Genomic DNA, 12,324 nt, shown 5'->3' with positions numbered 1-12,324 from the left:
CAATTGTGACTGGGATCAGTTTCTTGATTTCTCTTTCTGTTGCTTCATTGTTGGTGTATAAAAATGCAAACGATTTCTGTACGTTGATTTTGTATCCTGCAACTTTCCTGAATTCATGGATCAGTTCTAGCAGGCTTCTGGTGGAGTCTGTCAGGTTTTCTATGTAGAGTATCATGTCATCTGTGAAAAGTGAGAGTTTGACTTTTTTGCCAATTCTGATGCCTTTTATTTCCTTTTGTTGTCTGATGGCTGATGCTAGGACTTCCAGCGCTATGTTAAACAACAGTGGTGAGAGTGGACATCCCTGTCGTGTTCCTGATCTCAGGGGGAAAGCTCTCAGTTTTTCCCCGTTGAGGATGATGTTAGCTGAGGGCTTCTCATAGATGGCTTCTATGATGTTTAAGTAAGTTCCTTCTATCCTGACTTTCTCGAGGGTCTTTATTAAGAAGGGATGCTGTATCTTGTCAATGCTTTTTCTGCATCTATCAACAGGATCATATGGTTTTTATCTTTTCATTTGCTGATGTGATGTATCACGTTGATTGATTTGCCAATATTGAACCACCCAGGCACCTCAAACTTAACCCCTGCCCCAAACTGAAGTCTGAAAGCTTCACTGTAACAGTCCTTCAAGGCCTCAGACCTGACTCACCCTGAAGTCATCCTTGACTCCGGTTCTCCCACATCCCACATCCCCTGATGAACCCTGTGGCTTCTTACACATCCAATCTTTTCCGTCACTTCTGCCAACCTGGTCCTGCAGCTGTCTCCTCTCACTCTGACTATTGCAACAGCTTCTATCTGGTCTCCTTGCTTCCTCTTTTGCAAATCTGGAGTCTGTTTTCCAGCCTGAATGATCATTTTAACATAGAAGGTAGAAGAGGGTCACCACTAGCCCATATGGTGTCCTGGGGCTTGTTGGACAAAGCCCGCCCCCTTCACAAGTATAGATAGAGCTCTGAGGATGCCTGGCTCTATCAATGGAGAGCAACTCTGTGCAATTGATCAGTCAAGCGATCAAGCAAGGAAAGGGCTTCTTTCTCCAGATAGACACAGCTCCTTCCCCCATCTTTGGCCCCCAGGGCTCACACCTGGGCAAGTCGATTCTGGGACAGATTTTAGATCCCACCTATATGCTCAGGTGGGACCTTTTACAGTTCTCATAATACTAATATAACATCAATATGTCCGCTGGAACCTAATTTGTACAAAAAGGCCTTATAGGGGCACCCGGGTGGCTCAGTTGGTTAAGCGTCCGTCTTCAGCTCAGGTCATGATCTCATAGTTCATGAGTTCCCACCCCGCATAGGGTTCTGTGCTGACAGCTCAGAGCCTGGAGCCTGCTTCGGTTCTGTGTCTCCCTCTTTCTCTGTCCCTCCTCACTCACACTCTGTCTCTCTCTGTCTCTCAAAAATGAATAAATGTATAAAAATTTTTTTAAAAATGCCTTATAAATTGTTCTCTTGTCTTGTGAAGTGATCTTTTCATCATTATAATCAATTCCAGCCAATGACTGGAAACAGTCCAAACATACCAATTGATGGAGGAATAGGTCAATAAATTGCAGTCTATTTATATAATGAAATACTTCATAGCAATCATTTAAAAGAATTTTTAAAAAATTTTAAAATGTTTTATTTATTTCTGAGAGAGAGACAGCATGAGCAGTGGAGGGTCAGAGAGAGAGGGAGACACAGAATCTGAAGTAGGCTCCAGACTCTGAGCTAGCTGTCAGCACAGAGCCCCACATGGGGCTCGAACCCACGAACCATGAGATCATGACCTGAGCCAAAGCAGGACGCTTAGCTGACTAAGCAACCCAGGCACCCCATAGCAATAATTTTTAAAACCACTGATACCCACAACATGAGCGAATTTCATACACATCGTATTGAGTGAAGGAAGCCAAACAAATTACTCCATTTATGTGAAGTTCAAGAATAGGCAAATCGATCGATGGTTAGAGAAGTCAGAAACCACTGTCCTATATCTTGATCTGGGTGGTGACTACTTGGGTGTGTATACAGGTGAACACCTTGTCTGCTTACTGTATATAAGCTGCCCCTTGATATGAAATGTACAAACAATAGTTTGCAAATATTTAGTACATTGTGAGTCTTTCATTATTTGATTGCATAATCATAAAATCCCTCTGTAAACCTAGAATTTCCCAAGGATCAGGGCACCAGCAGTAACCTTGCTTTCCATGTGCCCTGGCAGAAGGCTGGCTGCCTGGCAAGGACACCTCTCAGTCTCCCACGGGCAGAGCGAGCACAGCTTTGGAGTCCTGGGAGCTGATGGATGACCAGGAAGAGAAAGAGGAAGGCTTTGAGGCTGCTGTAGGTTTGCAGAGGTAACTGAGAGCTTTCTCCCTGGGGAAGGCTGCTTCTGCTGGAACGTTCTAGGTATCCTCCTGATATGCGACAAGGAGAAAAAACTTCTGTGGACTATACTAAATATTTTGCAGAGAAGGCGAGATCCAGCCTGATGCCTGACACTGGGCAGAGGCCTTAGAGGGCAGAAACTGCCCCCCTTGCAGAGGGGAGGGACGTGAAGGCTCACATGTCACCCAAAAAACCCCCTTCATGTCCCCGCATTGATAAATTAAGTCCTGATTATCCGTTCATCAGTGGATGGAGCCCCCAGCAGCTTGCATCACAAGGCGGACAATCAGCAAATGTTCGCTAAGTGGGTTAGGGCATCTAGACGGCGTGGTGCCTCCTTCGGTGGGACCGCGACTCTGCACCCATCAGTGGGCACCACCGCCTCTGACTCTGTAGTTAGCGCAGAGCAGGGTGTCAACCCATGCATCTGCTCACCCTTTCTCTTCTTTGTCCATATCCACTTGAGGAAACAGAGAGCAGGCAGGGCTGAGTTGTGGGATCTACGGAGTTTAGGGGTCCTTGGCAGCATTTGGCTTCTTGCCTTCATCCCTCCCCTTTGGGGCAAGCCCCCCAAACCCTGCTCTGTGACCTGACTTGCAGCTGCTGATTAACTGGTAATTGAGCCAGAATTTGCTAGTCATTAATGCTAAGGGGTTTCCTTGGGATGTATATTTGGTTTTCAACCTTTCCCATTAAGAAATTTGTTTGTGTGTGTGTGTGTGTGTGTGTGTGTGTGTGTGTGTGTGTGTGAAGAGAGAGAGAGAGAGACCCAAAGGTATTTGCATATATACCTCAGTAAGGAATTCCTGACATCAGCTGACAGATGAGAAAGAAGCAGCCAGCAGAACAGAAGGTTCTCGAAGCTCTGTCTCCACCTCACATGTTCCTTAGGGGGAGTCTCCCATCCCTCTCTGGGCTTCTGTTCCCTCTGCTGAAAAGTAAAGGAGGCAGCTTGGGTCCTGTCCACTTCTGATTCTCTCCTCTGGGCCAGGGAATCTGTGTCCTCACCAGGCCGCCTAAGCTCGCCCTGGCGGAGCAATGGCTCTTGGAGTAGGTTTGCTCTTCCCTGATACTGCTCTCCCATAAAAGTCAGACTCCGCTGGGGTGACCAAGATCCCTTGATACTTTGTACCTTGAGATACTGGAGAGAAGAGGCCTGGGCCCCTTGGTCCCTGACATCTTCCACGGAGGACCAATCCCTGTTTGAGTGGCCAAGTGAAGCTGGCCACGTGCCGAGGAGAACCTCCGGAACACTGGTGATATCCCACCTCAGCCCTCTTGGCGTATAGCTCCTGATGGAAGCAAAGGTCACCACAGTAGCCAGACTCAAGGTCAGGGATGTGTAGGCTGCATTGTACAATATGGCGCCTCCTTCCTCTGGCTCGTCCCCACCTACGGGGCTCTCGACCTGGTCTCCTCTTTCTCCTGCTTTCCCCACACCTGTCCTTCCATTAGACGCACGTTGCTTATCTTCACTCAGATCTTACCATCCCCCCTGCCCCCTCCTGGGTGACCGTGTCTCTGAACAAGGCTGAAAATGCCCCTCAGGACCCATCTACCTTCTCCATCTCTTTAGCCAAGGCTGTGTTTCTTCCATCTTCCCTCCAGAAGCCCCTCTTATGTATTTCTTCTCTTCACGGAAGCAGCAGCTCCCGACAATATTCTGGGGCTCTCCTCGGCTGGGTCAGAGGTAACGGAGGTGTCAGGGAGATGCAGGAAGGACTCAGGGTCAGGAATGGCGAGAGCGTCCAGAAACCACAATGGGCCTGAGAATGTGACTTTGCCACCAGGGAGGCTGAAGTGAAATCTTCATTCCACTCACCCACAGGGACCAGGGTGACATTCTTCCGTGTGACGGCATGCAGCAAGAAGAGAAGGATCTATCGGCTGAAGAGATAGCATTTTTGGAAGAGTTCGCGGTCATGAAAGGGGAGCTAGAAGCGGGCATCAGAAAGCTCCACGCCCTTGCAGACCACATTGACACAACCCACCAAACGCTCGCCAAGGCCAACATGGCGGCCAGCTCCATGGCAGTGGTCTCTGGAGCCATGAGCATCCTGGGTCTGGTCCTCGCTCCAGCCACGGCAGGAGGAAGTCTGATGTTCTCCGCTGCTGGTAGAGGTTTGGGGACAGCTGCTGGGGTCACCAGCATCTTGGCCCACATTTTGGGACACTTTTGGCATCACGAAGCCCGAGCTCAGGCCAGCAGCTTAGTGCCCAGCCATGGCCACGAGGCCTGGGAGCCTGGGCGACGGAAGGCATCTTACCTCGTGGCTGTTGGAAAGATGGCCTATGATTGTGGAAGTGCCATGGAGGAGATTAAGAAGAACATCCGTGCCTTTCGGATAGCCAGAGCCCACCCGCGTCTGGCCACTGCTGCCAAGCGTCTCCTGACCACTGGCCAAGTCTCAGCCCGGAGGAGCAGGCAGGTGCAAAGGGCCTTCAAAGGCACAACGCTGCTGATGCCAACAAATGTCCGCTTGCTGGGGAGTGCGATGGTGGGCTTATCCCTCAGCCAGGACCTGACCGCCCTCCTGAAGGACTGGAAGCAACTGAAGGAAGGATCAACGACAAAGTCTGCGGAGGAGCTGAGGGCCCGGACTTGGGAGCTGGAAAGGACGCTGACAGAACTCACCCAGCTATACAGGAGCCTGCAGCGGAGGGTGAGGCTGACATCTTCCTCTTTGGCAGGGCTGGAGGGAGGGGGGACGCTTTAACTGGGGCTTATGGGCACCAAGGTCTACGGGAAGGGTGTTAAAGGAGCCAGTGTGCATGTATGTGGGCGTGTATGTGTGCGTGAAGTTCACTTGGATGCTCCTGAGGATGTGGGGCAGATGGTGGCCCTTGAGGTCCAAATGACATCAGGTGCATCTCGATGAAAATGGCGCCTGTCCTGGACAGACCTGGGCATGCCTTCTGCCTTCTATTCTCGCTCAGTGCTCTAAGAGGGCCTTCCCGGTTGTACAGAAGAGGGCACTGAGCCACAAGGGGAGTTGCGGACTGACGTGTCCCCAGAACATTCATAGGTTGAAGCCCCGATGTGATGAGGTGGAGGTGGGGCCTTTGGGAAGTGACTGGGGCTGAGTCAGGCCACAGGAAGGGGTGATACTATGAGACTGTGTCCTTCTAAGCAGAGGAGGGAACACAAGAGCTCTCTCTCTCTCTCTCTCTCTCCCTGCACCTGCACAGAGGAAAGGCTGCGGGAGCCCATGGCGAGGAGATGGCCATCAGCAAGCCCAGAGAGGGATCTCAATGGGCCGGAGTCCCCACTGATCTCAATGGGCAGAAACCTAATGGGCTGGAGCCTCCAGAACTAGGAGAAAATAGATTCCCATTATTCAAGGCGCCCCGCCTGTGGGAATCCGCTAGGGCAGCCCCAGCCGGCTGAGACGGGGAGCTTCTGGGACTCGCCAAGTGCTCCGCTAGGCGGTGGCAGAGTGGGGATACAAAGCCAGGAAGCCTGAGTGCAGAAGCACCCGGAGCTGCCCTCCAGGCCGCCCTGGAGTTCTCTGTGGCTCCCCTGTGACTGCTCTGTTTGTTTCTTTACAGAAACTCTTGCAAGAGGAAAGGTCCAGGAGCTCATCTTCAGGCGGAGCCGCGGGGTCTCTGCCCCAGCCCCCAGCCAGGCGTGGGGAAGCAGCACCCCAGGGCAGGCTGAGCCCAGGGGCCTCTGAGCAGAATTAAACGGGACAGGGTGGAGGCGGGCTGGGTTGGCAGAAGTGATGCCTGGAGACTGAGCAGCCGGGAGGTGTGCCTGCGTCCTGGGGGCGCTGTCCGCTAGTAAGGGTTGTGAGGTCTTGCCTCTCCTTTGCCACCTGGCTTCTTCATTGTCCCCCATTCGTCTCTGGGGGCCACCTCATCGCCACTGCTTTGTCTGCCCCCCATTCACTCACTTGCACGCAGGCTCTCTGCTAAGCTCAGACCGTAAGACAAGGAGGGTCCCTTAGGTGAAGGGCACCTTGTGCTCACCTTTCCGGTTGCCTCGCTCTGCTCTCTTCCTCCCCCCCCCCCCCCGCAGTAATGCTGGGTAACACAGGGATGTCACTGGAACCTACTGGACCAGATTCCATCAGGAAGGAGAGAGGCCCAGGCGTCCTCCTTTCCTCCCCAAGTTCTCTGAGCAACTTAGGGCCTCTCCAGGCTTCCCCGCTCACCTGTCGTCAACGTAGTTTCTTCTCTTTTATGTTTTAGCTGCGGTTTTGAAAGCAGTGCATGGACATGAAGTCCAGTTTTTTTTAAAATTCAGGAAAGTAAAAACTAGGGGTTGGAAGCAATGTGTCAACCAAAGATGACCACTATCGGCAGTGGGGCGTAGAATTTCCTTCCCGTGGTTACTTGCTTTGGGTGTTAACGTGCAGAGTTACATTTAGGAGTTACTGTGGGGTGGTAATGACCACCTGCCGGGGTGTGGGGGATGTGGGGAGGGGGGCCCACCCTCCAGGCTATCGTTACATAATAGATTTTTTTTGCTGCAACCCACTGAGTTGTCTTTCTCTCATTCTCAATTCTTTCATTTGCCTACAGATCTAGAACTTTCTATGTTGCTGTTTTCGCTTAGCAATATTTTCCTGCCATTCTATATTTCACTTGGTTTTTATAGACTTTTTTATGTTGCAAAATATTCTCTGGATTATACGTATGTTAGTCATCACTGCCTGTTTTAAGTGGCCAAAACTAATGCAAACTGGCCTACACACAAAAAGGGAGTTTATTGACTCATGTACTTAAAAAGCTTAGGGGGTACAGTGGACTTCAGGGGTGTCTGGATCCAGAGGGTAAAAATGATGTCATCAGGCATTTGTGTTTCCATTTCTCAGCCAGGGTTCCACCAGGTTCAGGGAAGAGGGGCCCCCCCAAGCACCCCTCCTCCACCGCATGCCCCCCACACCCCTCTCCACACCTCCTGTGCACCCCTTTCCTTCCAGCCGGGTGCACCCAAGGAAAAAGGGGCGGAGCTAAGGTGCAAGGACCACTCTGATTGGTCAGGACCGGGTCACGTGTCTTTGCCTGAGCTGCTTGTTGCTGCTCGTTGTTGCTTGTTGCTGCGAGAGCACTGGGAGCTTCTGGGGAGTAAATGGAGAAAAGGTCACAAGAGGGAAAGCAGCAAGTGGTCCGTGAGCTGTCCTCCATCAGGGCCATTTAGATTAACTGCAATTTAAAAAATTATACGTAGTGGTAAAATGAATATCTATTGCCAAAAACCTGTTGCATTATTATTGATTTTTTTCCCCAAAATCGAGTCCCTGAATGGGGGTACCCCCCAAAAAAGAGGGCCCATTTGAAGGGAAAGGAGGAGATTGTCCCCATCCCCCGGCACAGTAGAGAAACAAATCATGGAAAATTGGGGAAAGCCTTAAAGAGTAGAAGGGAGGGGCGCCTGGGTGGCCCAGTCAGTTAAGCATCCGACTTCAGCTCAGATCATGATCTCACAGTCCGTGGGTTCGAGCCCCATGACGGGCTCTGCGCTGACAGCTCAGAGCCTGCAGCCTGCTTCAGATTCTCTGTCTTCTTCTCTCTCTTTGCCCCTCCCCCGCTCACAGTCTGTCTCTCTCACAAGTAAATAAACATTAAAAAAAAAAAAAAAAAAAGAGTGGAGGGAAAAAGGCCACTATCGCCGTTTCAGACCACAGCTGGCAGATCTGGTTTTGTACACCTTTCACCATGGAGGCGGCTGAACGGTTGCCAGCCATCCGTGGGCCCCTGGGCTACCTGCTTGTGCTGCTCTCATTTCCTTGTTTTAAGTTCTTCGTGAGCATAACGCTGGCAGAAACGCTCTCTACACGCCTGACATGCAGGGAAGCCATTTTAGATTTCCTTCTAAGTCAACATGACCTTATATAAGCTGCCTCCAGACCGAAGCCTGGTTTATGGCCCTACCCCCGTGGGTTGCACACCTGCTTTGTGAATGAGCGTCTGAGGGAAAACCACCGCATCCTGGAGATATCAGTCAGTGCTCCTACCCTTGCGTTCCTCTCTCTTTTTTTAAATTTTCTTTTTATTTTCTTTTATTTTAGACTGAGGGTACAAGTAGGGGGAGAGGGGAAGGGCAGAGGGCAAGGGAGAATCTTAAGCCGGGTCCGTGCTCAGCACAGAGCACACTTGGGACTCCATCCACAACCCTGGGATCATGACCTCAGCGGAAACCTGGAGACTCAACTGACTGAGCCCCTCAGGCGCCCCCTCGGCATGCCTTTGTTTTGTTTTGTTTTTAGAAGTTTATTTTTATTTTTCAGAGAGAGATAGTGAATGAGGCAGGGACAGAGAGAGAGGGAGACAGAATCGCAAGTAGGCTCTGTGCTGGCAGTGCAGAGCCCGATTCGGGGCTCAAACTCACGAACTGTGAGACAGTGACCTGAGCTGAAATCAAGAGTCAGACGCTTCACTGACTGAGCTTCCCCCCGCGCCTCCCTGCATTCCTTTCTGATAAAACTTGTGATTCCCGCCTATATGCAAATCTGTAATCTTTTGAGGTTTTTACAAGATGTAAGGGAGTGTAAGAACTGTCGGTTCTTCCCCGTGAAGAGCGTATTTCCCCGGCAGCTGTCCTAACTTGGGCTCGAATAAAACTCTCTTGCTTACTTCTAGAGATTCCACAAGGATTGTTCATTGTGCATCATCAATCAGTAGGTAAACAGCTTTCTCCACATTTAATAGTTTTGGCTTAGTGTATGAGCATCCTTAAAGTTCCAAGTAAAGGCTATCAATAGTATATATCAATAATCAATAATAATACCAGGTGCAGAATAGGTAGTCACTAAGCCTGGGTGGAATGTCTGGAAGAAAACCTAAAGGAGTGGATTAGCATGGAGATCGGAGACCCACCTCTGACACTCATCTGCCTCCTGGCTCCATTTCTGGGTTTTGGAGCCTCAGCCCTGATATACGTGTAACCTGGATAGAAACCGGGGCTCCATTTGGGTGTGGATTTGTGGTCTCGGAGAATGTCCTTGACAAATTCCAGTCCTTATGGAGGCTCTTGAGCCAGCACTGGGGGATGGGAGGTGGGGGGTGGAGAGGGCATCCTTCCCTCCCCACCAACCCCCAGCCTCAGCCTCTCCTTCCAGAGGGCACGGGCTCCCAGACAGCCTCTTCGCTGCCCCTGTCTCTGCACCCCACTCCCTGACGCGGAGCCCAGCAGCCCTTCCCTCTCCCACCCTCCAGTGCCTTCTACCCTGAGCTGCCTCCCTTCGCATCACCGTCTGCTTCTCTGAGGCCCGATCTCTTACACCACCTGGAATCCTGGAGAACGGGTGCCTTCACCTCGTTGTGTCTCCCCGCGAGTTAAGGCTTTGCACTCCTCACCACGAGGTGCCCTTCAGCCGTCCACGCTCCTCAGGGCAGCCCCATCCTGCCACTGGCCTCGCTCTTCCGGCTGGAGCAGGGTTCTCGTGGGCGCCCCACTCCTGACTCCACTGCGGCCAGTCAGGGGTTCCGAGAGACCTAGCAGTTCCGAGACATAATCTCTCTTTCAGGAAGCGAGAAGTCGCCCACGTTGCCGTGCTCCCATGAGTGTGGAGAAGCAGCTCTCGGGTGGCCCCTGATGCCACAATCTAACACAAGTTCCAGGCTTTTCCAAAGGGTTGGGCCTTCCAAAGTGGCCGCTGAATTTGTCCTCCCCACGCTGAGGTCTGTGACAGCAGCAAACATGTGGTCAGCGGTCCTGCGGATGACCTGCCCCCTCCCCCATACTAGAAGGAAATTAGGAATCTCAGTCATCAACTAAAGCCCAAGTCAGCTGGGGAAGGGGGAGGGGCTCCCATTAGGTTTCAGAAACCTCACTTATCCAGACCCATCAGCACCTGACTACCTAGGGTGGCCTCAAGGGGCCTTCATGTGTCACCCCAGCTCCCCCAGGTCCACCTTCAACTATAAACTTTAGGCAGCCTTTGAATTTGTGATAAAATGCAAAATATTGTCATCTATAAATCATAGTCTTGTGGGTCTAAAATCTAACTTTTATTTTGTTAAAAAAATTTTTTTAATGTTTATTTGTTTTTGAAAGAGGGAGACCGAGCAGAACACAAGTGGGAGAGGGGCAGAGAGAGGGAGACACAGAATTCAAAGCAGGCTCCAGACTCTGAGCTGTCAGCACAGAGCCTGACGCGGGGCTCGAACACACGGACATCATGACTGAAGCCGAAGTCAGACGCTCAACTGATTGAGCCACCCAGGTGCCCCTAAAATCTAACTTTTAACTAAAAGCAAACCAAATGGCCGTGGGTTCTAGTCAATGCACACGTTACACTCAAAGAAATAGCTGTCTGGGGGAAAGTATATCAGAAACCAAGTTGAACCCTTTCTTGGTCTCTTGAGAAAATGAAAAAGATGTGTGTTTGTAGGAGGGGGGAGGAAGGGAGTGATAGCCTTCATTCATTGTTATAATTCACTGAGACAAAATCACAGTGGAAAACTAGCCTTCCTTTCTCTGATAGGCCAGATCATGTAGACCAGTACTGTTCAATATGGTAGCCACTGGGCATGTGGCTACTTGGTACTTGAAATGTGGCAAGTCCCAAATTAAGATGTGCTATATGTGCACCATACACACTGGATTTCAAAGGCATAGTGTAAAAAAATATATATATATATAATATTCAATTAATAATATATATGTAATATTCAATTAATAATTTTAATTGATCACATGTTGAAATGATAACATTTTGGACAGATGACATGAAATTAAATGTATTGTTAAAATCAATTTCACCTTTTTTTTTTTTTTTTTAGTGTGACTACAGAAACTTTATAGCTTCGTGTGTAAGGCTTACATGATGGCTTTACTGGACAGCACTGATGTAGACAGTGAAATAAAAAAGTTGAAGATAATTTGAATGAGTTGCAGTGCGTGGGGGCTAATAAATAGCACCTCTCTTCGCCTGCCCAAGTTTAGAGCCAACGAAGAAGTAGAATAGGGTCAGGCAGGTGGAGATGAAGGTATTGGCTTGATTACAGTTGTTGGAGGAAATGGCTTTGGGTTGGATGCCCGATTTGGCTTGCTACCACTTCACTCCTCAGTTAGATGGTCTCACCCCTTTCCACGTGTAGTACCGGACAACCTCGGGCCAGCCCTGTAAGCTTAGGAAGGGCAGTGGACCTCAAATCTGTGGCATTGCCTTTTAGCCAACTTGCCCGTCATATAACTTGCTCATCGTTTCTTGGAGTCGGTAAGCAAGAGGCTGGAAAGAGGCCAGGAGCTTTACTTGGTTGGATGGCATTCCTCCACACGGAAACGGGGAATAAGTAATCCTTCTACACTTCCTAACCTTCTTTTAAATAAGGATCGGATTTACCCCTCAAGTCCATGGTCAGCAGGTGGCAATCAACCATGCAGCAGGACCACCCTGCTCTCAGCTTCACCCCACGGCCCCCTCTGTACCAACCACTTCTGTCCGAATCATCCCGGGTCTGCTGTGGGACAGTATAAAGTCTGCTGCCAAGAGCTTTTGAAATGGGTCAGATCAAAACATGAATTAATTAACTGCAAGGTATTGTTATGACCAGACTTTCTTCCATTCCCCATCTCAAATGATATCAACCATGTCCAGTATAGCTCTTCAGGGATTTTGCAGTGAGATCGAATTTAGCATAAAGATAGTCCAACGGTAAAAAGCTAAGAGCGAGAACCCCCACATCTCTTCTAAGCCCCTTTCCACTGCACATGTCCGGGAAAAAATATGAAAATGTGATCTCCTTGCAAATCAAAGTTTAAAAGAGTTAGTCTGAAATCAAATTGTGTTGCTCTCATGAGATAAAAGTTCAAAGAGGTCAAAATCTTTTCAGGTCCAAAGAATCAAAGTCCAAGATCAAATTCTCTTCTAGAGCCCAAGGCAATTTTTAAAGTAAGGAAAATCACCCACCCCAGGCTGCCTGGGCGGCTCAGTTGGTTAACTGTCTATTTCTTGATCCCGGCTCAGTTCACGATCTCCCTGTTTGTGAG

The 12,324-nt window shown here is 49.8% G+C and overlaps 1 protein-coding gene across 1 annotated transcript; it reads left to right on the top strand.

Annotated features, from left to right (window-relative positions):
- The first annotated feature begins 2,297 nt into the window (after nucleotides 1-2,297).
- On the top strand, nucleotides 2,298-6,299 carry APOL6 (apolipoprotein L6). Its single transcript, XM_039230418.1, has 3 exons — nucleotides 2,298-2,353; nucleotides 4,213-5,047; nucleotides 5,934-6,299. Exons 1-3 carry the CDS (start codon nucleotides 2,298-2,300, stop codon nucleotides 6,066-6,068), a joined length of 1,026 nt encoding a protein of 341 aa, XP_039086349.1. The 3' UTR covers nucleotides 6,069-6,299.
- Nucleotides 6,300-12,324: the final 6,025 nt, after the last annotated feature.

This window comes from Hyaena hyaena, unplaced genomic scaffold (genome assembly GCF_003009895.1).
Source record: "Hyaena hyaena isolate Hyena2069 unplaced genomic scaffold, ASM300989v1 scaffold_46, whole genome shotgun sequence".
Lineage (NCBI taxonomy): Eukaryota > Metazoa > Chordata > Mammalia > Carnivora > Hyaenidae > Hyaena > Hyaena hyaena.
Note: the sequence above shows the minus strand (reverse complement) of the source record. Positions and strands in the feature narration are given on the sequence as shown.

Bases quoted from the DNA above. Each gene is read 5' to 3' on its own strand.
- APOL6 (XM_039230418.1), top strand. From the start codon at position 2,298: ATGGATGACCAGGAAGAGAAAGAGGAAGGCTTTGAGGCTGCTGTAGGT. The intron at 2,354-4,212 runs GTAACTGAGAGC...ACTCACCCACAG, and splicing joins GCTGCTGTAGGTTTGCAGAG to GGACCAGGGTGACATTCTTC. The intron at 5,048-5,933 runs GTGAGGCTGACA...GTTTCTTTACAG, and splicing joins ACAGGAGCCTGCAGCGGAGG to AAACTCTTGCAAGAGGAAAG.